Below are 21,444 nucleotides of genomic sequence, written 5' to 3'. Positions count from 1 at the left end.
CTCCCCATTAGTCCAGCTACCCTGGGGTTTAGTGTATTACAACAATTATTCTACCATGCGGTGGAACAACTAAATCTTACGAGCCAATACAGCTTGGTGATAGTAAAATTTACATACACGTCCATAAGTAGTACAGCATCTTCACTGTTTTTTGAAATTCCACAGGGATGTCTACAGAGAAATCCTGATAGAAACACGGTCCTACAGGACATCGTTCAGGAAGTGGAGGCCAGTTATTCTTCCGAGCTGCAAAAGGAAACAAATAATCACTTATTGTGTTCCAAGTGAATTACGAATAAAGCATAATTCAAAATATCTTTCTCCTATCCCACAGAAAGTTTCTCAAGGAAGAAAATCATGTAAATAGAACTTTAGTGTTTGTTTCTCGCACCCCCCTGCCCCACCACCACACACACACCACCTTATACATAAGAGTTTTCATCAATAGTACAGTATAAATTAAGTTACCCTACAAAAATCTGTAAAGATAGCCATATCAACTAGTTGCTTAGAATACACAAAATACTGGATAATTAGGTTTATCTTGATGCTGCAGATTAATTAAAAGATTTCTCCCAACAAGAAATGCTATGATCCTGGATGAAGGTTATCCATGGTACCATTAAATTGACTTCAATTTCTTTCATCACAACCAATTTTTTTTGGAAGCTGAGAAACACATGAAAACATTCTTAAACTATAAAATAAGAGAAACAGAATAGCAGAAAGAGGTTTACAGTCAATGACCAGTCAAACTAAGATCTCAATTTGCTACAATAGCTTCCTTGAGACCTCTAGTCTGTTCTGAAATGTTATTACTGGAGCTTTGAGAAATTGTTTCATTATTTGGGTTAGCTTGCTTTGAATAAGTGCGTTAATAACTGATGTAAATGGTTGTTACATATGTTGAATCCAAATTTCCTCTCCTGAAGGCACAAAGAGATTCTGTTTCACAGACACTTGACACTCAATACCTCATCTAAGCGAACAATTGTTCAGGTTAGTCTAGACAGCAGATTCTGGTATGTTACTGAATTGAGGAAAGCATCACAGTTGAACTTGAGCCTCACCTGGGAGCAACACATGTGTGCAACAGGGGACACTGAGTGATAAATAGAAGCAGGAAGGAACCTGGTCTGATTTTTCCACCTCTAGCCCAGAAACACCGCAATCAAATCTTATATTTACTCTGTTCTGGCTTACATCAGTTGAGTCAACACAGACCAGGGTCCTCAGGCATGCATGGCTCAGTTTCACGCTAAGCAATGATTTTATCAAGTGAATCATCTGGGACCTGAATAAGCTTTTAATACTATTTATCTGAATCTTCCGTTCTTTTATGCCCAAATATTTTGTTATCAATGAACTACATCAGCTATCGCTATCAATAAGACAAAAAAACAGGAAAAACTAATTAGGCTAAGCAAGCCAATGTGATTCTCAAACCGACTTAGTGAAAGGATTGCCCATAGACAATACATACGATCATAGCTGAGATTTTTCATCTCACGTTCCCGCCGGTCAAGCTCTGCTGCCTTTTGCTCCAATTCTTCCTGACGTCTCAGTAGTTCAGCCTGTGCTGCAGCAGCTTCCTGAACAACAAATATTTCAACATTTCAAAAACCTAATAGCTTCCTCAATATTTGGTACAGATGACAAATTTGTTAAAAGGTGCATGCTTAAAACATCCCTGAAACAAGACAACATTTTGCTAATGTCAGTTTGTCTCATAACGATTGTCAATTTTAAGACTTCCAGTTTCATCAAAACGTTGTTCAATTATTTGCAAATCCATTTACCTTTGGTATGACAACAGCCCTGCCAGATCTTCAAATTGAGCTGACTGTTGAATTTTTACCCTTGCACTGAAAATCAAAGTGCCCCACAAGATATCTAACGGTATGTTCCAGTCAACAAGTTCCTTAAATTGTCAGAATTTGAACTCAAAATCCTGAGTTTATTTGAAAGCACTTACATTTACAAGCAGCTCTTCTCGACAATGAGCTTTAACAAATCAAAGCCAGATCAAGGCTTACAGAATAACACTTGGCTGGCGTATTGCAAGTAACCACAGCTAAGGATGCAGCGCAGATACCACAAAACTGGTTCATTTAAAGAAGTACCAAGAGTCCAGAAGTTACAGAAAGCTAAATTTCATAGAGGTACTAAATGGCATTTTCATAGCCTGCCAGTATTTTTTGTTTTAATGATGTTAAAAACCGTTTTATTTTTGGAATGTAAGTTAAATATTTGGACTTATCTATTGAGAATTAGCATTAACCTGCAGACTTTTTTTTACGACTAGGAATTTGATGCAGCGGGGGAAATGTTTTGTGCTAATTCGTATATGCGCAAATATACACACACACAAGACATTTTCAGGTACATTATGATGTATCATTTTTTTGAACAGTATGGCCCACTAAATGAACAGTGCTAACCTTGTAGCCAGAAGAGTTTGACACCCCTGGGATATACTGTATTGACTCTATGCAGATTCAAAGCAGACTGAGCAAATCCACCATGTTGTTTTAAAACTAAATATGAAATAAGAACTTTTATTTAAATGCATCGAATAAAACATTATATAAAGCAAGCTTTGAAGCAAGAAATAAAGGATTTCGGGAAACATTTTTTATATCATTTTAGTAGGCTCCTCATCACACTGACAAAAGTAATCCAATTAGATATTCAATTCAACTACCTAAAATTTAATATTCAAATTTAGAATTATGAACTGAAATGTCAGATACTTCTGGGATTTCAGTTTTCAAATTCAGATGCTTTTCACAGAAATGTTATTCACTTGAATTTTGACTGCTTTTTTTAAACCATGCTATAACTTCAGTGAACTAGTCGATAACCTTGATATTTTAACCACCACAAGACAATTAACATCCCAGAACAGGATAGAGATTACCCAAAACAAAGAACAGACCAGACCAAAATAGTGTGTTGCATGCAAGGAAGTACACCCAGCCCACCCCATATCTGAGAACATCATGGGGATACCAGTGCATTCACCGAAAATGGTAGACACATTAATATCAACCCATAGGCGTTTCTTTTAAAACAGAGCGCTGTGGGAATTCCTGCATTTGATTCTTCCAGTTAAAATGTCTGCCTGGCTCAGTGGTAGTACTCTAGCTTCTGAGTCAGAAGGCTGTGGGTTTAACCCCAGGTCACATAGTCTAAAATGACACTCCAATGTAGTGGTGGGTGTGTGTTGCATTGTCGAAGGTGCCATCCTTCGGATGAGACATTAAACAGAGTCTGTTCAGCTCGACTTTAAAGATCCCAATGGCACCAGTCAAAAAGAGAAGGGAGATTCCCCAGTGTTCTGACAAGCAATCCCTCAAAGTAAAAAAGATGGTGACTCTCTTCATGTCCGTATGTGGGACATTGCTGGGTGCAACTGGCTGCTGCGTTCACCCACACAATGCACAGTCAATCCACTTTACAGTACATCCTGCGAAGTGCTTTGAGAAGTTGACCATGTGGTATGACACTTATATCAAATGCAAGTATTATTATTATTGAAAGTTTCATGTATCAAAATTATTTATAGATGTGTTTGCACCCCCAACATCAAATTCCCACTGAAATTAGGTAACAATTACATTTGAACTTGCCTGTGCTCGTGGCGAATATGCCGGTGGCTCTTCTGTGGGGTTCATAATGGCTGGCTGCGTACTGGGCACAGGAGGTTTCTCAACATCCCTTGGTGGTGCCTGAGTAATAAATATTAAGACAGGAATAATAAGGTAGATTTCATACAATGTACACCAACACAATTTCACTGAGCCTTTATGTAGTGCTCACATTCAATTACACTCAAAATCATTTGTGCCCGAGAATCTTTTTCTCACAACAACTTGCACTTATACAGTGATTCTTATGTAGCGTCTCAGAGTGCTTAACAGTGCCAGAGCCTGACTCCAAGTGGGGTGGAGGTGGGCGGAGGTGGCCGTAAGCATGGTCGAAGAGGAAGGTTTTCAGGTGGGACTTCAAAAAGGGGAGAGAGGGGGCAAGGCCAAGGGATTGAGGGAGAGTGTTCCAGAATTTCGGAGTGTTGTGGCTGAAAATGCGATGTCCGATAGTGGGGTGGAGGGTGCGAGGGACAAGCAGGAGGCCGGTGCCAGTCGAGCAGAGGTGCCAGGTGGTGGATTGGCGAGTGTGGAGGTCGAAGAGGTAGGGAAGTGCCAGAGAGTGAAGGGATTTGAACACGAGTGTGAGGATCTTTAAGTCGAACCGTTCAGTGATGGGGAGCCAGTGGAGGCTGGCCAGAACTGGTGAGATGTGGGCACTGAGTTTTGTACAGATCAGTATGCGGGGGGGGGGGGCAGAGTTCTGAATGAGCTAGGTTTTTTGAATAGTGGAGCTGGGGAGACCAGCAAGGAGTGTGTTTGAGTAATCCAAGCAGGAGGTGGCAAGCACATGCACGAGGGTTTTGGCTGCATTTGGGGTAAGGTATGGTCGGAGGCGGGTAATGTGGTGGAGGTGGAAGAAGGCGGTACTAGTTAGGGAAAGGATGTGAGGGAGGAAGGACAGCTGCGCATCAATCCAGATGCTTAGATTGCGCACTGGTGAGGGAGAGCCCAGGGAGCTTGAGGAGTTCATATCCGCAGGAGTGAAGACATTGACGGGAGCAAAGGAGTATGGTTTCCGTCTTGTCCACATTCAGCTGCAGGAAGTCTGCGCTCATCCAGGCACTGATGTTTGGCAGACAGGCTGATAGAACATTGGCAGATCTAGAGTTGGTACTGGAGGAGGCAAAGTAGATTTGTGTGTCACCTGCATACATGTGAAAGTTTACCCCGTGTCTGTGGATGACATCGCCAAGAGGGAACATATAGATAAGAGAGGCCAAGGATGGAGCCCTGGGGTAATCCGCAGGTCCCTGGGCAGGAGCGGGAGGAGAAATCATTCCGGTTGTTTCACACCAACCAATACACGTTCACTCAAATTAAGTCCAAGTACTAAATTATTTTATACTGAAGAACGTTTTGCATTTTGTTCTGCAGCCTGTATGCAGACATTTTGAATTTGAAACCATTAATGATTGAGTGCTATCTTATCTTTGAAGTGAGCAGTTTGTCTGCTATTTCAGCTACATGGGTGGTGGAAGGCAGAAACTTGCTACAAATTTGCAAATGAGCTATCATTGGGCACACACCCATTTGATATGGTTCTGAACATCTGAAATAAGTCTGGGTTTTGAATGAAAGCGAGGTCTGCTGAAACTCTCATCCACACTTGTCATCTTGATTTCTCAAACACACTCCTCACTGGTCTCCCTACTTCTACTATCCACAAGGTCCAACTCATCCAAAACTCAGCCACCTATATTCTCAACTGCACCAAACTCTGCATGTTCATCGCCCCAAACTTTCCCAGGCTCCCCATCTCCGAAAGGATCTTCAAGATCCTCAGATACAAACCCTTCACACCCTAGCACTTCCCGACCTCTCCGACATGCTCATGCAACACTCCTTCCTCCTGCACTGAGCTAACCCAACCCTAGTGCATGTCCCCAGACCCCTCCATCGATTGCTGAGCCTTCAGCTACTGTGCCCCTGATCCCTGCCTCAATCCCTATGGCTCATTCCCTCTCCAGCCATCTTTAAATCCCACCTGAAAACCTCCCCTTACTCAGTGTCCCACACTGCCACTGAACAGAGTTCCAAGACCTTTTCCTATGTGAACGACATTATATAAATAAATGCAAGTTGTTATTTTTGTGGACTAGGTTTCTGTGCTCTATTACACAGTTACAAGGCAGGTTAGAATTTGGGGACCCAGACTACATAGATATAAAATGCTGTAGGTGTATTAGAATTCTCATACCGTTCGTGAATCTGTGAAAGGATTATATTCCTCCAGTCCTGGTGGATTATTTTTTGTCACCTGTGTAACTGATGGATCCTGCAATAGAAGAAAACAATCATTTAGCTGACCATCATCAACAGTGTAAACATGACTTCCAGCAAAGTCCTCTCGAATCTGGTTCATTCACACTGCTGAATAAATAAATCTCTGCAAAGAGCACTGTTTTTACATTATAGTACTACAGTCGTTTACCGTTGGACATAAGATCCAACTCAATAAAGGTTGCAGTCAGAATGAGTTGATCTAGCCGTCTCGACAGCGTTAATATTAAGACTTCATGCACAAGCACCACTATGAGAATAATTTTGTGATCTCTGCTCACCAAATAACTGTAGCAATAACTGCAATAAAAAGCTAGGAGGAAAGTCGCATGGCTTTCAGGTGCATCTCATAGATATGGCTTGTTTATTTGAGTGATGGAAAGCAATCTCTAATAGCACGGCAGCCATATAAAGACACTGGGGACACGGTGACTATTTAAAAAAAAACTTCCAGAACTGCAAGGTAAAAGCAACACAAGTCAAAGGCATATTCACAACCAGTCATTCTCTTCAAGACAACCTGGGTATTATCTTTTACATTCCCCACCGTAATGTAAAATTAAGTTTTCAAGAAGGACTAACTCTAGCATTAATTATCTTTTCCTGAACCCAAAGTGCAGTAATCAAAATAGTGAAGTGTGAAAATACTCTAGTTAAAATTAAATTGATTAAAAGCACAACATCAGTGGAATAATTATAAATGCATAAAATTGCCAGAAAATGCTGCCACATAAACAGCAGCTGCTATAAGACGTGAGACTTTAAATTATACTCTTTCACATGTATGGCAAACAGCTGGACAAAGTGACAAAATAATACGCCACTGCAATATTTTGCAAATTTTATGCAGTGGCACAGCAGCAAAGGGCTGCACTTCCTAAGAAGAAAGACTGGATCTCTCTAACCTCAGCACAATCATTAAGCATTTCAACAAAAATCAATTGTGATGCTACTAATTCAGTTGATGGGTACTGCAAGATTTATTACTAGTACTGCAAGGAAATTTATTGCTGCTGCATGTACTTCTCTGGCCATTGCAGATTAAGCACATCTGAATACAAAACTGTAATAAAACTTGGAGATGGTGAACACCAAGCCGGTTAAACTAGAAATATACATTGCCATCTCCCCCTTGCAAGACTTTCGTCTGCTATCCATCATCAATAACGTGTAGTTATAAGTTCCTTTATTCACAAAGAAACCCAGATCATACAACCTTTGAAGGATCAAAATGACCTTCATATGACCTCAGGCAGCCAAACGGGTCTCCATTGGGCCTAGAGAACGACAGTACTAGCGAGAAACAAAAATGGTCAACTGCCCCAGAAAGCCCCAATTTCCAAGCAACAGCATAGATAGAATGCTATCAGAAAGAGGACTGGGTTGACATACAACTAAAACAGTGCATAAGGGAATATTAATCTATGGAACTGTACCCAAACAGGAATCAGCTCCTTTAGGAGGAAGTAAATTAGAGGCTAGTAATTTTTTTCTTAAAAACTCTCTTCAGATAGTCCCAGTCATAATTTCCCACATACCGAAACCTTTACAGAGCTAACCTACTTGGGAATGCACATTCGACCTAAACACCCCTCTATCTTCCCACTAGGAAAAGTCAATTGGTTTTTTTCAAAAAGAATGACGACTGTAACTATTGCAGATGCTCACATTCAGGATCCTCAAACTGATTTTACTATTCTGAATAAAATATCAGTTGATTATCCTGGAATGTCAAGAAACAGATTCAACATTAAAAGGCTGCAACTACTCAAAAATAGAGGATCTAACCTTGTAAGTTGCACAATTAGAAGGTTAGCCAAGTCACACAAAGCTGAACTCATCATATACCTGTCACAAGAAAGGCATTGTTGGAAATCTGAAAGTTGTGTTGTACAGTACAATACTACACAACCAAAAGCAATTGGCCTATGCAGTCCTCGGTATTTTGACAATCAAAATTTCATGCACTGTTCATGTTCTGTTCAGCAGAATTTTACAATTGGACTCATAGTTGAGGAGAAAATGTCTCAAGGGAGCCTATCTGACACTATATCAAATGCCAGGATTATCATTATTACTAGAATCTCAGCATTTTTCAGTGCAGCCCCATTATAAAGTGTTCTATTGTTTTTTTGCTCAGCTGGGTGTCTGACACATGTGGAAACCCATCACCATGCTTAAGTGTATCCAAACCAAGCCGAGATTTCCATGCATCCCAACTACATATAGAAATCCCAGAGATAAAGGAAAAAATTGCAGAGCTTACAGGGTAAGAGCGAAGGAGGACGAGTTGGATAGCTCTTTCAAAGAGCCGGCACAGACAATATGGGTCAAATGGCCTCCTTGTGTGCTGTAAGTTTCTCTGATTCTCATCAAACATATACAAGTTGCATCAAAAGATTGTGGGAATGAGGATAAATTTAGATCTCATGTTGGTTGCCTGTATAACATAGTTTCTATATTTGAATGACACCATTAAAACATATCAATACATTTTAAACATTTAACTATTTGATTATCAGAAGATCATGTGAAACCCTGGCTCCCTGAGACAGCCATTATTTTGCAAAATTCTGTTTTCATATCACAACCATTATTGCTGCAAAAGACAACTATTAAGAGGTACTAAAAGATCAGATTCAATTCAATACGATTAAAACCCTAAAAAAAGTTTTAAGTATAAAAATTCCTGCATATTTCACTTCCTCAAATTCTCTCATTACGTATTTGTTCCAATAAGGGAAGTTGTCCCTCTTCTCTGCCACTTCAAACTGATGTTTTCCCACTGGTTATTTGGATTTATATCTTCCCTTTATCTAAGCACTTTAACCACTCATCCATTGTTTGTAGGACTTTACTGACAGATAACAACTTCCATGTTTGTCCGTAAACCCGCATGTGTGTGGGGCAGAATCCTGTACTTCCTTCCGCTCCCACCACAATAACTCATATTTTCTTAAATAAAATGTTAGGCAAGTTTCCTTACTCCAAACGCCTCTGTTTACCAAGCAGTAAGTAGGAACCCAGTTCTTAGTTGATTGGCGGATTGCTTTTCTGGGGGTAATAATCCCTTAAAAAAACACAATTTATAATTTTGTCACTCAATCCACGGCTGTATGTGGGACACTGCTGTTCGCAATTGGCTGCCGCGTTTCGCCCACAAAATATACAGTCACTACACTTTACAGTATATTTCATGAAGTAATATTTCATGATCGGGTGCTATATCAAATGCAAGGATTATTATAACATTAATTTCTAATTAATATCATTCCTTAAAGCATTTTGAAACATTTCTCCTACATGATTGTCTCAATGCTAGACTGTCTGTAACCTTTCTTAAAAATTAAACATCAAAATTATTCCATACACTATTTTAATGACTCACAGATTTACCCATCTATTTTGAAGCTGAGAGATTTGCAAACAATGCATGAAAACCGGATTCGGTTTTTGGCTTGAGTAATTGGATTTAAAACAGCATTACTGCAGGGCACATCCAAATAATAAAAACGAGTGCCTTTCACGAAGAGAGGACACCTCAAAGATCTTCACAGTATTTACTGTGAAGTGTTGTGACTGGATATTTTGCAGGCAAAACGTGGCAGCCAATGTGCGCACAGCAATGGCCTATAAACAGCCATTAAGTGGATGACTAATATAATCTAACCAGGATACCAGGAGAAACTCCTTTCCTTTTTTGAGATATTTTACATAATAATACCTGCATTTGATATAGTGCCTTATTATATCTTCAAGATGTCATAAAGCGCTTGACAGAATAAATTGTAAAGTGAATTGACTGTATATTTTGTGGGCTAAACAACAACAAGGTTACATTTGTATAGCTTCTTTCACGTCAGGAGGACGTCCCAAGGAGCTGGACAGAGTAAAGCATTTCAGACCCGAGCTGGGGTTGGGGGGGCGCGGGAGGGGAGGGGAAGGGGGTGGCCGATGTCATGGTCGAATAGGAGGGTTTTGAGGCGGGACTTGAAGGAGGGTGCGAGGCGGAGTGACTGGGGGATGGAATTTCAGAGGTTGGCTGAAGGCTCTCCCGCCAATGGTGGGGCGGATGGGTCGGGGGGACGTGGAGCAGGCCAGAGCCGGCTGAGCGGAGAGAACAGGCGAGTTGGTAAGGGGTTAGGAGGTCGCAGAGGTAGGGTGGGACGAGGCCATGGAGGGCTTTGTATGTGAGGACCAGGATCTTGAACTGGATCCTCTGAAGGATAGGGAGCTAATGGAGTCGGGTGAGAATGGGGGAGATGGGGTCATGGAGTTTGGCACAGGAGAGGACACGGGCTGCAGAGTTCTGCATTATCTGCAGTCTGTGGAGGAGGAGTTGGGAATGCTGACAAGCAGGGAGTTTGCATAGCCGAGCCTGGAGATGACGAAGGCATGAACAACAGTTTCAGCGGCCTGAGGGGTGAGGTAGTGGCGGAGTCGGGCGATGTTACAGAGGTGAGGGAAGACAGAGCGGATCATGACTTGAATGTGGGGGAGAAAAGACAGTTGAGCAGCCAATTGTGCACAGCAGTGTCCCACAACCAGTCATGGATTGAGTGACCAAATTATTATGTTTTTTTTAGAAAGGGAATTATTAATTCCTTTAAAACAGAGGAAAAGCGATCCACTAATCAACTAATAACTGGATTCCTACTTACTGCTAGATAAACAGGGCGTGTAGAGTAAGGAAATTTGGACGACATTTTGCCCTGCCGGGAAATGAACCCAGGTCTCTCGCCTGCGAGTAAGTACGCTAACCACTGAGCTACAGAACTTTGCTACGCTGAGCTACACTGAGCAATATACCCCTGAATAGGCAGCCAGGAACTTTCTTTAATGTTTCATGTGAAGGGCGGTATCTTCAACGATGCTGGGCTCCCTCAGAACTACATTGAAGCATCATTCTAGACTGTGAGCTCAAAGTCCCAACGTGAACCTACAATCTTCTAAAACAAACAGTGCGATCAACTATACCAAGATAATATCTATTCAATGATGGCAACAACAATGCCATTATACCACACATAGTCATTTAAACAGCACAGGCCTAGGATCATTCTACCTTTAAAATCTACTGAGCTAAACTTACACTAATCTATTGCATCACATGTTACATCTCTCTCTATTTTAAAGATGTGGAAATCTTTTTGCCAGAGCTTCCCCAAATGTTATTGGATTCATCATCTAGTCCCTTTACAACAATGGTTTCAGTTGGCTCTCACATTTCCACATGTCTGCTTCTTTTACCCTCACTAAGAGTGAAAAGGTCACTATTTACACTGAACAATTAGGTGGGATTTGTCAAATCAATTATCAATTCAAAAATGCTAAGTAGAGTTTTTTTGGGGGTAGAAACATCAGTCTGAAAAAACTCCAGGTGCCAGTTACAACCATGCTCCAGCAAATCAACAACAAGTTACACTTATATAGCACCCTCCACGTGGCATCACAGAGCGGTTAACAGTGGCGGAGCCTGACTTCAAGCTGGGGGTGGGTGGGGGGGGGGCAACGTAAGGGTGACAGGATTTAAGGGAGTGTTCCACAGTTTGGGGGCGGAGTGGCTGAAAGGTTGAGGCGTTTAGATCTGCAAGAGAGAAGGCATTGACGAGAACCAGAGTATGGCTTCCGTCTTGTCCACATTCAGCTGCAGGAAGTTTATACTCATCCAGGCCCTGATGTCTGCAGACAAGTTGATAGAACATCGGCAGACCTGGAGTTGATGTTGGAGGAGGCAAAGTAGATTTGTGTGTCATCCGTATACATGTGGAAGTTTACCCTAGGTCTGTGGATGACATCGCCAAGGATGGAGCCATGGGGTACCCTGCAGGTGACTGGGGGGCAGGAAGAGAAACCACTTGCCAAGATGAAGTGGAGGCAGTTCGTTAATTAGGACTCGAACCATGCGAGTGCGATGGATGATGGAGGAGAGGAGGATGATGCGGTCGACTGTGTCGAACACAGCAGAGATCCAGGAGGATGAGCAGGCAGAGGGAGCCCTAGTCACAGATAGAGAGGACATCGTTTGTGACTTTGACAAGCACTGTCTCTGTGCTGTGGGCAGTGTGAAAACCAGACTGCGAGGGCTCAAAGAGGGAGTGGAGGGGGAGTGTGACCGAAGTTGACCTTCAACAATGTGTTCCAGGACTTTAGCAATCATTGCTGCAAGTGGACCACATTATAGTCACTGAAACCCTATTTCAAAATATACAATTTATCCTTGAAACCTACTTCCTACCTCCCCAGACAATCCAGAATTCTGCAGCCTGTCCTCTCCCATACTAGGCTCTGTGAGCCCATCACCCTCATCCTTGTTCGTCTCCACATAGGAATGGATCAAATTCAACATCATAGTCTTCACACTCAAATCCTCCTATGCCCTGACTGCTCCCACCGCTCAATGAACTATGTATGATATGCGGGCAAATTAGCTCCGGGACACTATCCCGCATGAAGGGCGCTATATAAAATTCAAGTTGTTGTTGAAGTCCAATATTGGGCAAGTGTTCTGACCCCTCTCTCTGAACTCCATCGTATAATCCCTCCATCTCACACTCCCTTAAAAACTATTTTTACGACTATGCTTTCAGTCACCTTTGCACTCTTTTCGGCAGGTCAGGCTACCAATATGACCAAACGAGAAAGAGTTTCACATAATATATACCATTTACACATGGAACTTTCTCTTGCCCTGAAACTCTGGAGCACTCTTCCTCCATCCCTCTACCTTGCCCCTTCCTTCCCCATCTTCAGATTGCCCTTCAAGACCTTCCTCATCAACCATGCCAACTGAAACCTCCCCCCGGGAAAAAAGCAAATAACCTTACATGAGTTTGTTAAACCAAGTATTGCATTTTATGGCTATGTAGTTTGGGTTATTTTAGATGCTTCGCTGGCTATTTGGAGGCACTCCTAATATAAATAACACTTAAACCTGGAGATCTGCCAAAACATACATAATGACGCAATGCAATAAACACCCATCGCAAAATGCAAAAAATAGTTATAGTGACTCAACCCAGGTAACTTTATTTTGCATTCTGATGGTTCAACAGGACAGTAAAACTCATTGTATGAAACATGATGACAGTAGTTTCATTACAGAAGCAGGAATAGAAAGGGGATTTAAATACAAGACCAGATCAATCATGAAAATATTTAAGAGTTTAAGTATCGAAGTACTTTTTTTTAATATATAAAAAGTTTCAGTTACCAATTTGTGGGATCAGCTTTTGCAAAATCTCACAGCTCATGGCCTAGGCTGAACAGTGCAGTGTTTGGGGGAGTGGGGGGGGGGGGGGGAAGGAAGACGATGGAGGAGCCCTGCGTTGTCAAGGGTACGGTCCAAAATCTCATCTGTTTGCTCAAGTGCACATTAAAGAATCAGTACCACTATTCAAAGCGTTTTTCCTTGTATCCTGGCCAACAATGCTCCAATTAGATTGGACATTTACTTCCTAGCAGCCACTGCACTTTGAAGGGTTTCAAAGTATTAAGATGAGGCAATGAGGTGCAATTTTTCTGCAGAATTCGCTTAAAAACTCCTTCTGCTAAAAACAAAGTTTGCTCAATGCCTGGGCCTCTGCGCACTGCTGCCGGCTGTTTGCTCAACCTTGCTGTGTTGCTACTGTAGGATGGGGCTGTGCCTATATCCAGAGAGCGGCACACACTCAGAGAGAGGCACACACACACACACACACATCTCACCCCCACCCAGCAACTCAGACATTGTCCTATGTGTAGTGCAATATATCAATACAAGTTGAAGCCCGAGTAAAAATATAATCATTTATATGATTCCTATCTTAATAATAATCCTTGCATTTCATATATAACCTTATCACGTCTACAACACGTCTCAAAGTGCTTCACAGAATATAGTGTAAAGTGTATCGACTGTATATTTTGTGGGTAAAACGTGGTAACCATTTGCACACAGTAGTGTCCCACAAACCATCATGGATTGAGTGACCAATTTTTTTTAAAAAAGGAATTATTACCCCCCGGAAACGCGATCTGCCAAACAACTAACAACTGGGTTCCTACTTACTGTTGGGTAAACAGGCGTGTGGAGTAAGGAAATTTGCCCAACGTTTCGCCCTGCGGAAATCTCTCGCATCTTCTGTTTAACTCACTGACTAACCAATGAAATAGTCCATTTACTGTATAATTCTGATTTTAAGTCTCATAACTACAAAAGAGCCACATTGCTCAGGTAGACATTGAAGATCCCATAGCACTATTCAAAAAGGGAGGGGAGTTTCTCCTTCTATCCTCGCTAACAAATTTCCCCAAATAAAATTGGTCACTCATTCCATGACTGTTTGTGGGACATTGCTGGGCGCAATTGGCTGCTACATTCAAATCCACCGAACAGTATATCCAGAAGCGCTTTGTGATGTCTTAAAGATGTGATAAAACAAAAATGAAATGCAAAGATTATTTATTATTACAAGCAAAGTACTTCACAGAATACTACATAGTAACCATATTTTGTGGGCGAATACAACAAGCGATTTGCTGAAAGAAATGTGACACAAACAGCCAACAAAATGACTTATTTTGTTTGGGAAGCTGTTGGCCAGCACACCAAGGTTAACTCTCTTCTAGTTTTGAATAGTGCCACTGGATCTTTAACATCCACCTGGCGAGGCAGACCGGACCTTAGTTTAGTGCACTGGTGGCCAAACTTTATGGTTGGCCAACAAAATAAATGTTCTTGATTAAATATCTCTTGATTAATGCCATAAATCAAGAATTATTCAATCAAGAAAAACTGAAAACACACTACTGATCAAACATGGACTCACCTAGAATCGCGCGAATGTTCATAGGTCCGCTTTGATGGGCTTGGGGGCCACTTCCGGCCCACAGGCACAGGTTGGCCACTATTGGTTTAATGTCTTATCTGAAGGATGGCACCTCCCACGATGCAGTACTGCTGATGGTAGGATTCCACTGTTTACTGTCCAGGCGTTACTTGATCTGCCAGCAGGAACATTGAAACTGCACTGGTGCAGTTTTATGTTACTAATTTTCTGGCCACAGATCTTCCAGGATCTCCAGGCGAATGTCTGTGCAAGCAAGCAACAGATTTAATCTGACTTCCCCAGTCGCCATGCCTCTGCTAAAAGGTTTGTGCCCTGCTCCTTTTGAATGGCACCCATCTACCCACTACTTGTCATGGCTATATTCCTTGGTGTCATCAACATGGCTCAATTCCTTCTTATACTCTGCCATTATATTTTACATCACCTCTACAGTTGGACAGGAGGGGAGGACTAGTGCCCACAACCAGAAAAACAACACACCCTAAGCTACAAGGAGACTAGATATTCATCTTGCTGTAACCTCCAGAAGCAGGACAAAAACCTACTTCAGATGATAGTGATAACTACCGTCTGCAACAGTGATGTTTCCTTGGCTTTCCCTTGGCAATTTCCTTATTCTGTCTTTGAAGGCATTTAATATTTTACTTTTCCATGATGGGGGAAGGAAGGGGTAAACAGTTCCTATGCTACATAGAAATGGCCATTTGTGTGTAACTCAACATTGAGCATTGGCACTTTATTGACTACAGGGTTATCTCAGCAAATTTAAGAAAGAAATTAAAAAGACAATTTGGAAGGCAATGAGGAACCACGAGGAGGACAGAGCAAAAAATATAAAAAGAAAGTGTTTAGGTGTTAGCAATAAAAGAATGGTTAAAGTAGGGATAGGACCATCAAGGAGAGAAGGTGATAAACTCACAGTAGATAAGGAAATGGCAGAAATAATACAATTAATATTTGCCTCAGTTTTCACAAAGGAAGCTGATAAAGAAAATTTAGTAAGGACAGAAGGGGCAGGGTCTAAAATTGCAACAGTTTAGATTGGGAGAAGGAAGGTATTAAATAAATTATACAAGCTTAAAGGCACAGATGGACTGCATCCAAGGCTATTCTGGGAAACCAGGGAGGAGATAGCAGAGACTCCAGCATACAGTCAATTTTTTCCAGAAACCACTCCCATTCAACAACCACCCTTGTAAACAACCATCCTAGAACAATCTAGATCAATTTTGCCAAACTATTATGCAGCAACCACCTGTCTAATGCAACCAGCAGTCACTCTTCTTTAGTTCTTCTACATCTGTGCCTTTTTACCAACACCCTTTTCAGTATTTTCTATGCACTTAGAAATTCTACACATGTCAATGAGCCCTTATTCAGAGACCTTATATAAAGGCCACTTTGGCCCAGTCCCTCGAGTGGTTTTTGAAGACAGGTTTATCTATATTTATGTGTATATATAGATAAAAAAAATATTTCAAGAACTCTGCAGAGAAAGGAATTGGGCTAGAAGACTGGAGAATGGCCAATGTAATACTCATTTTTAAAAAGGATGATAAAGCTAATCTAGGAAACTAAAGGCCAGTCAGTTTAATGTCGGTTGTGGGTAAGGTATTAAAATCTATTTTAAAAGATGAAGTAACTAATCATCTGGAGAAGAAAAATATAATTAAGCACAGCCAGCATGATTTATGAAAGGAAGGTCATGCTTGACCAAGCTTATCAAATTCTTTGAAGATGTAACCAATAGGCGAGGGAAATGCAGTTGATGTAGTTTACTTTCACAAAGGCCTTTGATAAAGTGCCGCATGAGAGGCTCAAGACTAAAGGAATGGGTGGAGACTCATGTGAAGTATAAACACCAACATTGAGTGACTGGTTTCCATGCTGTACATTCTTTGTACATCGAAAGATCAATGCATTTCCAGGTTTCAGACATCCCCCACATACGCCTACCCTCCTCCTTATCCTTCTATTTCCTTCTTTATGTATGGAATGAGTATGCAAATCTTGAATGAAATTACAAATGACAAGAACATCTGAAGAACAACTGTCCTAACACATCCCATTGATTCCCAGTTATTGCTTAATCTCGTCTTGAATCAAAATTATTTCAGAAGCCAATTTATTTCTAGGAAATGCATCATAAGTTGAATTCATTTCAATACAGAATGAAAAGTGTTACACACTTCCAAACAATGCTAAAGATCCACTTTAGTAGCAGCCTCTAAAGTATGAGAAAATTAAGCACCATTTCAGAATAATTATCCAAAAATAATCTTTGCCACTGATCTCTCTCTCCCCAACTCACCTCCATATAGACATTTTAAAGTCCTTGGCTTTTATTTTTACTTAACCCTTACCAGTTACAACCTTAGACTATAACATTGAAGTTACACTTCAATGATGCCTTAGTTGCTGTTTTAAAACACCATGCCCTAAAGATCTATTTTAAAGCCTCGCTGTGACCAAATCATTCAAAATAGCATTTGCACTTTAATCTGTTGCTAAAGATATTACATAAACTCATTTCCACAAACAAAAAGGGGCAAAAAGGTGAGCAAAGTAGTAGATGGTGAGAGGAGCTTCTATGAGCTAGAAGGAGAAAACAAGCAGGGCCCACAGGAAAAGTTTTTGTTGGGGGGGGAGGGGGGAAGAGGGCAGGATTGGGGCAAGAGAGACACGGGATCAGGTGCAACAAAGAGACGGGGAAGCAAGAGATGAACGGTATGATCAGAGAGTGAAAAAAGGATAAAGATATCAGGGGCAAGAAAATGTGAGATCAGGGAAAGAAAGATGAAGGGTACAATCAGCGAAAAAAATCAGGATGAAGATATTAGGGGCACAAAATATGTGGGGGATTGGGACATGAAAGAGATGAAGGGTGTAAACCAGCGCCTGGGATGTCCTCCCGACGTGAAAGGCGCTATACAAACGTAATTTTGTTGTTGTTGTTGTAAATGATCAGAGGGAGAAAACAGCAGGAAGAGAGATATCAGAGGCAAAAAAAGAGGGAGTGGGAGGGGCCAGGGGGAGGAGGAGGGAACAGAGGCAAAAGAGAGCGAGGTGGGAGGGATCAGGGGCAAGAAAGATGGGAGGGGGTCGAGTCAGAAGAGAGAGAGAAAAATCAGGGATCGGAGGGAAAGGGGAAAAGAGGAGACAAGCGGAAGGTGGTGGAAGTCGGGGCCTCTGTACAGACAGGACACAGCGGAACACAGAAACCAAAACTTCCAATAAATCCTGGTCGGGAATGTTTTCGCTGCGGGTGATGCAGCTCAGCTCGGCAGCGGGTTTGGGACGAGCTGGGCGGCTCCTGTCACCTGCTGCCAGGGACGCGGAGGGCCCGGGGCCGGGGCTCAGGGTCTGTCCAGTGACGGGGAGGAGGGCCCTGGAGCCTCGGCCTCACCTCAACACACAAAACAGATGCTTGTCGGCTTCGCTTTACCTTGAAGGGATTATTGAACTCGGGGTCAGCGAAGGGGTTGCTGTCAAAGTCCGACATAGTGGATGATCCTGAGCACCTGTCTCTGCGTCTGTCACACAACAGCCGATCTCCGCTGATTACCGACGCCTTTCTCTTGTCTGTGAGCGCCGCCGCCGCCGCCCCCCCTTTAAACCACCACTCGGTTCACATCCGACAACAAGAAGATGGCCGCTCCGGAAGTGACGCCGCGTGGGTCACGCGACCAGCCGTACGTCAGCCCCGCGAGCGAGCCCCCCTGCCGGTCACGTGGGGTGAAGCTCGAGCGAGCGGGGTGTCAGGTGACGCTCGAGCTGCTCGTCGCCAGGCGGGGGCGGCCGTTAGCTGTTTGACAGTCAAACTGTCCGGTTACGCCGTTCGGTTCGCGTTCGGCTTTTCTGCCGCTGTTGTTTGAATTGCGACACGAGCAGTTCGGCTCAGAATCGCTCTTAAGTTTTCAAACGGGCTTCAGAGACACAAGGAAAGGTTGTGGCAGCGCTCGAGCTATTGTGTCACCGGCTCCGACCCTTACAAAGCCGTGGAATGATGCCGCACAGAAGGAGCCCATTGGGTCAGGGCAGGTCAGGGCCAAACCCTGGGCAAGTTTCCTTACTCCACACACAGCCTAATAATAATCCCTCCAAAACCAAAAACAATAATAAATTGGTCATTTTTCAAACTAGGACTGTTTGTGAGACATTGCTGTGTGCAATTGGCTGCCGCGTTCGACCACAAATATACTGTCAATTCACTTTACTGTGTGTTCTGTGAAGCGCTTTGGGACGTCCTCCCGACGTGAAAAGCGCTATATCAAATGCAAGGATTATTATTATTATTATTATCATGTCTGTGCCGGCTCTTCATCATCATCATCGGTTGTCTTGCTTTGGTTTTAAGCTACACATTGGCTCCCTCTGTTGGGCCACTCAAATCCCACAATAACAACTACTTTCCATCAAATGTTCTTAAATGCCATCCTCTCTTTTGAAGAACTCGTTTCCTGCAATGTATATAGTGAGTATGAAACAATTGCTCAGGGAATTGTTCCTCCCACCCTTAATGCATTCTCCCACATTGGAAACAGACTGTTGTGTACCCAGTTATGTAATAATAATCATAATCCTTGCATATAATATTGCGCCTTATCACGTCTTTGAGACGTCTCAAAGTGCTACACAGAATATGCTGTAAAGTGAATTGACTGTATATTTTGTGGGTGAAACACGGCAGCCAATTGTGCACAGCAGCGTCCCACAAACAGTCGTGGATTGAGAGACCAAATTTTTTTTTGGCAAGGATTATCATCCCCAGAAAAACTGATCCACCAACCATCTAACACCCAGGTTCCTACTCGCTGCTAGTGTGAACAGAGGCATGTTGAGTAAGGAAACTTGCCCAATGTTTCACCCTGCCGGGATTCAAACCTAGGACCTCGCGAGGCAAGTAATGTGATGTTAGTATTGGAAACAACTAATAATAATCCTTGCATTTGAGCCAGCTCAGCTCCAGGGGCCCCTTATCCCCCCCAAGACAATAGTCACTGGTTGGTACTATGCACGATAATGACAATGCGAATTGTGTTAGAATATTTTGAGCGATGGAATGGGGCTCGAACACACAACCTTCTGACTCAAAGCAGGAGTGCTACCAAATGAGCAAGGCTGACACACCAAAATGTGATATTGCAGCTTCAAATTTAAGTTTAAAAATCCAATATGTACATGTTATGCAAATATGAAGTAACTGAAATCATTAAAATATTAATACAATAACAACAAAATTACATTTTTGATAGCGCCTTTCGTAGATATTCAAAGTTGTACTCTATTTCTGAGATGGTTACATGAGTGATTTGCCCACAAAATAGTCAATCCACTTTATAGTATATTCTGTGAAGTGCTTTGAGACGTCTCGAAGACATGATAAGGTGCTACATCAAATGCAAGGATTATTATTATTATAGTGGGCATTTACCCACAAAGTTTTTGCAACAAGCAGCATTTTGTTCATTCATTTTCCCACACAACTCTAAAGTAGATATGTATCCTTTTTTAATGAGTTAATTGAAAGAGCATTATCAGCTCAACTGACATTTTTTTTAATGAACATTTGGAAGCCTTTTTCTAGTCTTTATCTTTAAGCATAGATTTATATTCTACTTGTGTTCTCAGTGGAGCTAAAGACTTAGGGAAGATATAAGTAATGTCTCACAAATTGCATCTTTCTTATTTTTGCTTTCAATGTGCTTCAAGTCATTTGTTTCCTGCATATATATAAAAAAAACTGCTGAGTGTGCAAGTACTTCGACTGTGCCTTTTGAAGGATAATGGCTAAAGTCAAATGAATGTAATGTGAAACAGCGATTTAACGTTCAGAGAAAACACTTCCTATTCATAAATTTTACAGGAGATGTAAACCATACACTATGAATTGTTGAAATAAATTGAATTGAAAAATAAAACTAATGGTCTCCATTTAGACCTCATGTTTAGCTCTATTTGATTAATTTTCACATTGACCAGACGCTATAGGGTACATTATAAAGGGAGAGATTTGACTCTGAGCGCCAATCTGAATCAATAAAATTAATAATAATTCTTATATTTGGGATATTGCCTTTCACATCTGATTGTTGTTGGTGAAGTCACATATTTGAAGGACTTAGAGTTGCAGGATTAACGGGAGTTGAGTTGGAATAATCTCTGCTTCTAGTCTGCCTTTCCTGGTCCTGCTGATGAGCCAGGCTGGCTGGGCTGTCATCGGCAGTGCTTTGGAGTACTGTGGATCCGACTGTCTCAGTAACTGGACAACTGAGACTGCTACAGAGGATTGAGTCAATTCCAACATTCCCCTGCCAAGCACATCACCTTGGGAGTCTGCTCAGCTCCACGAAGACCTCCTTAGCCTCCCAGGAGGATAGTTGTTGGTCGATTCTACTCTGGAGAATAGAAATGGGAATTGTGCTTTTGAGCGATGGAATGGGGGGTGGGGGGATATCAGAGCCTTTTTGCACTTCTTTGTCTGGATGAATCAATTTAATTATGCAGAAATACATTATTATAATAGTAAATAACACAAATCTTACATTTGATATGGGGCCTTTCACATCAGAAGGATATCTCAAAACAATTAATTGGTATACTGTATCTTGTGAGCAAACATAGCAAACAATTTGCACCCAGCAATGTCTCATAAATGGCCATGAAGTTATTCTGTGCGCTCT

The 21,444-nt window shown here is 41.9% G+C and overlaps 1 protein-coding gene across 2 annotated transcripts in view; it reads right to left on the bottom strand.

Moving 5' to 3' along the window:
* Nucleotides 1-18,409, bottom strand: part of scamp1 (secretory carrier membrane protein 1) — a 33,069-nt gene extending 14,660 nt beyond the window's left edge. Inside the window, exons 1-5 of one of the 2 annotated variants that reach the window (XM_007892075.2) lie at nucleotides 18,207-18,409; nucleotides 5,848-5,925; nucleotides 3,621-3,731; nucleotides 1,484-1,592; nucleotides 118-246 (exon numbers count right to left, since the gene is read on the bottom strand). In XM_007892075.2, coding sequence (XP_007890266.1) covers nucleotides 118-246; nucleotides 1,484-1,592; nucleotides 3,621-3,731; nucleotides 5,848-5,925; nucleotides 18,207-18,263 — 484 coding nt within the window. In that variant the 5' untranslated portion in view covers nucleotides 18,264-18,409. The remainder of the gene's footprint in view (nucleotides 1-117; nucleotides 247-1,483; nucleotides 1,593-3,620; nucleotides 3,732-5,847; nucleotides 5,926-18,206) is intronic. The other variant, XM_007892077.2, reaches the window with a different exon arrangement.
* Between the last annotated feature and the right edge of the window lie 3,035 nt (nucleotides 18,410-21,444).

Source organism: Callorhinchus milii, unplaced genomic scaffold, assembly GCF_018977255.1.
Source record: "Callorhinchus milii isolate IMCB2004 unplaced genomic scaffold, IMCB_Cmil_1.0 Scaffold1, whole genome shotgun sequence".
In the NCBI taxonomy this organism is placed as follows: Eukaryota; Metazoa; Chordata; class Chondrichthyes; order Chimaeriformes; family Callorhinchidae; genus Callorhinchus; species Callorhinchus milii.
This window is presented reverse-complemented; position numbering and strand designations above follow the sequence as displayed.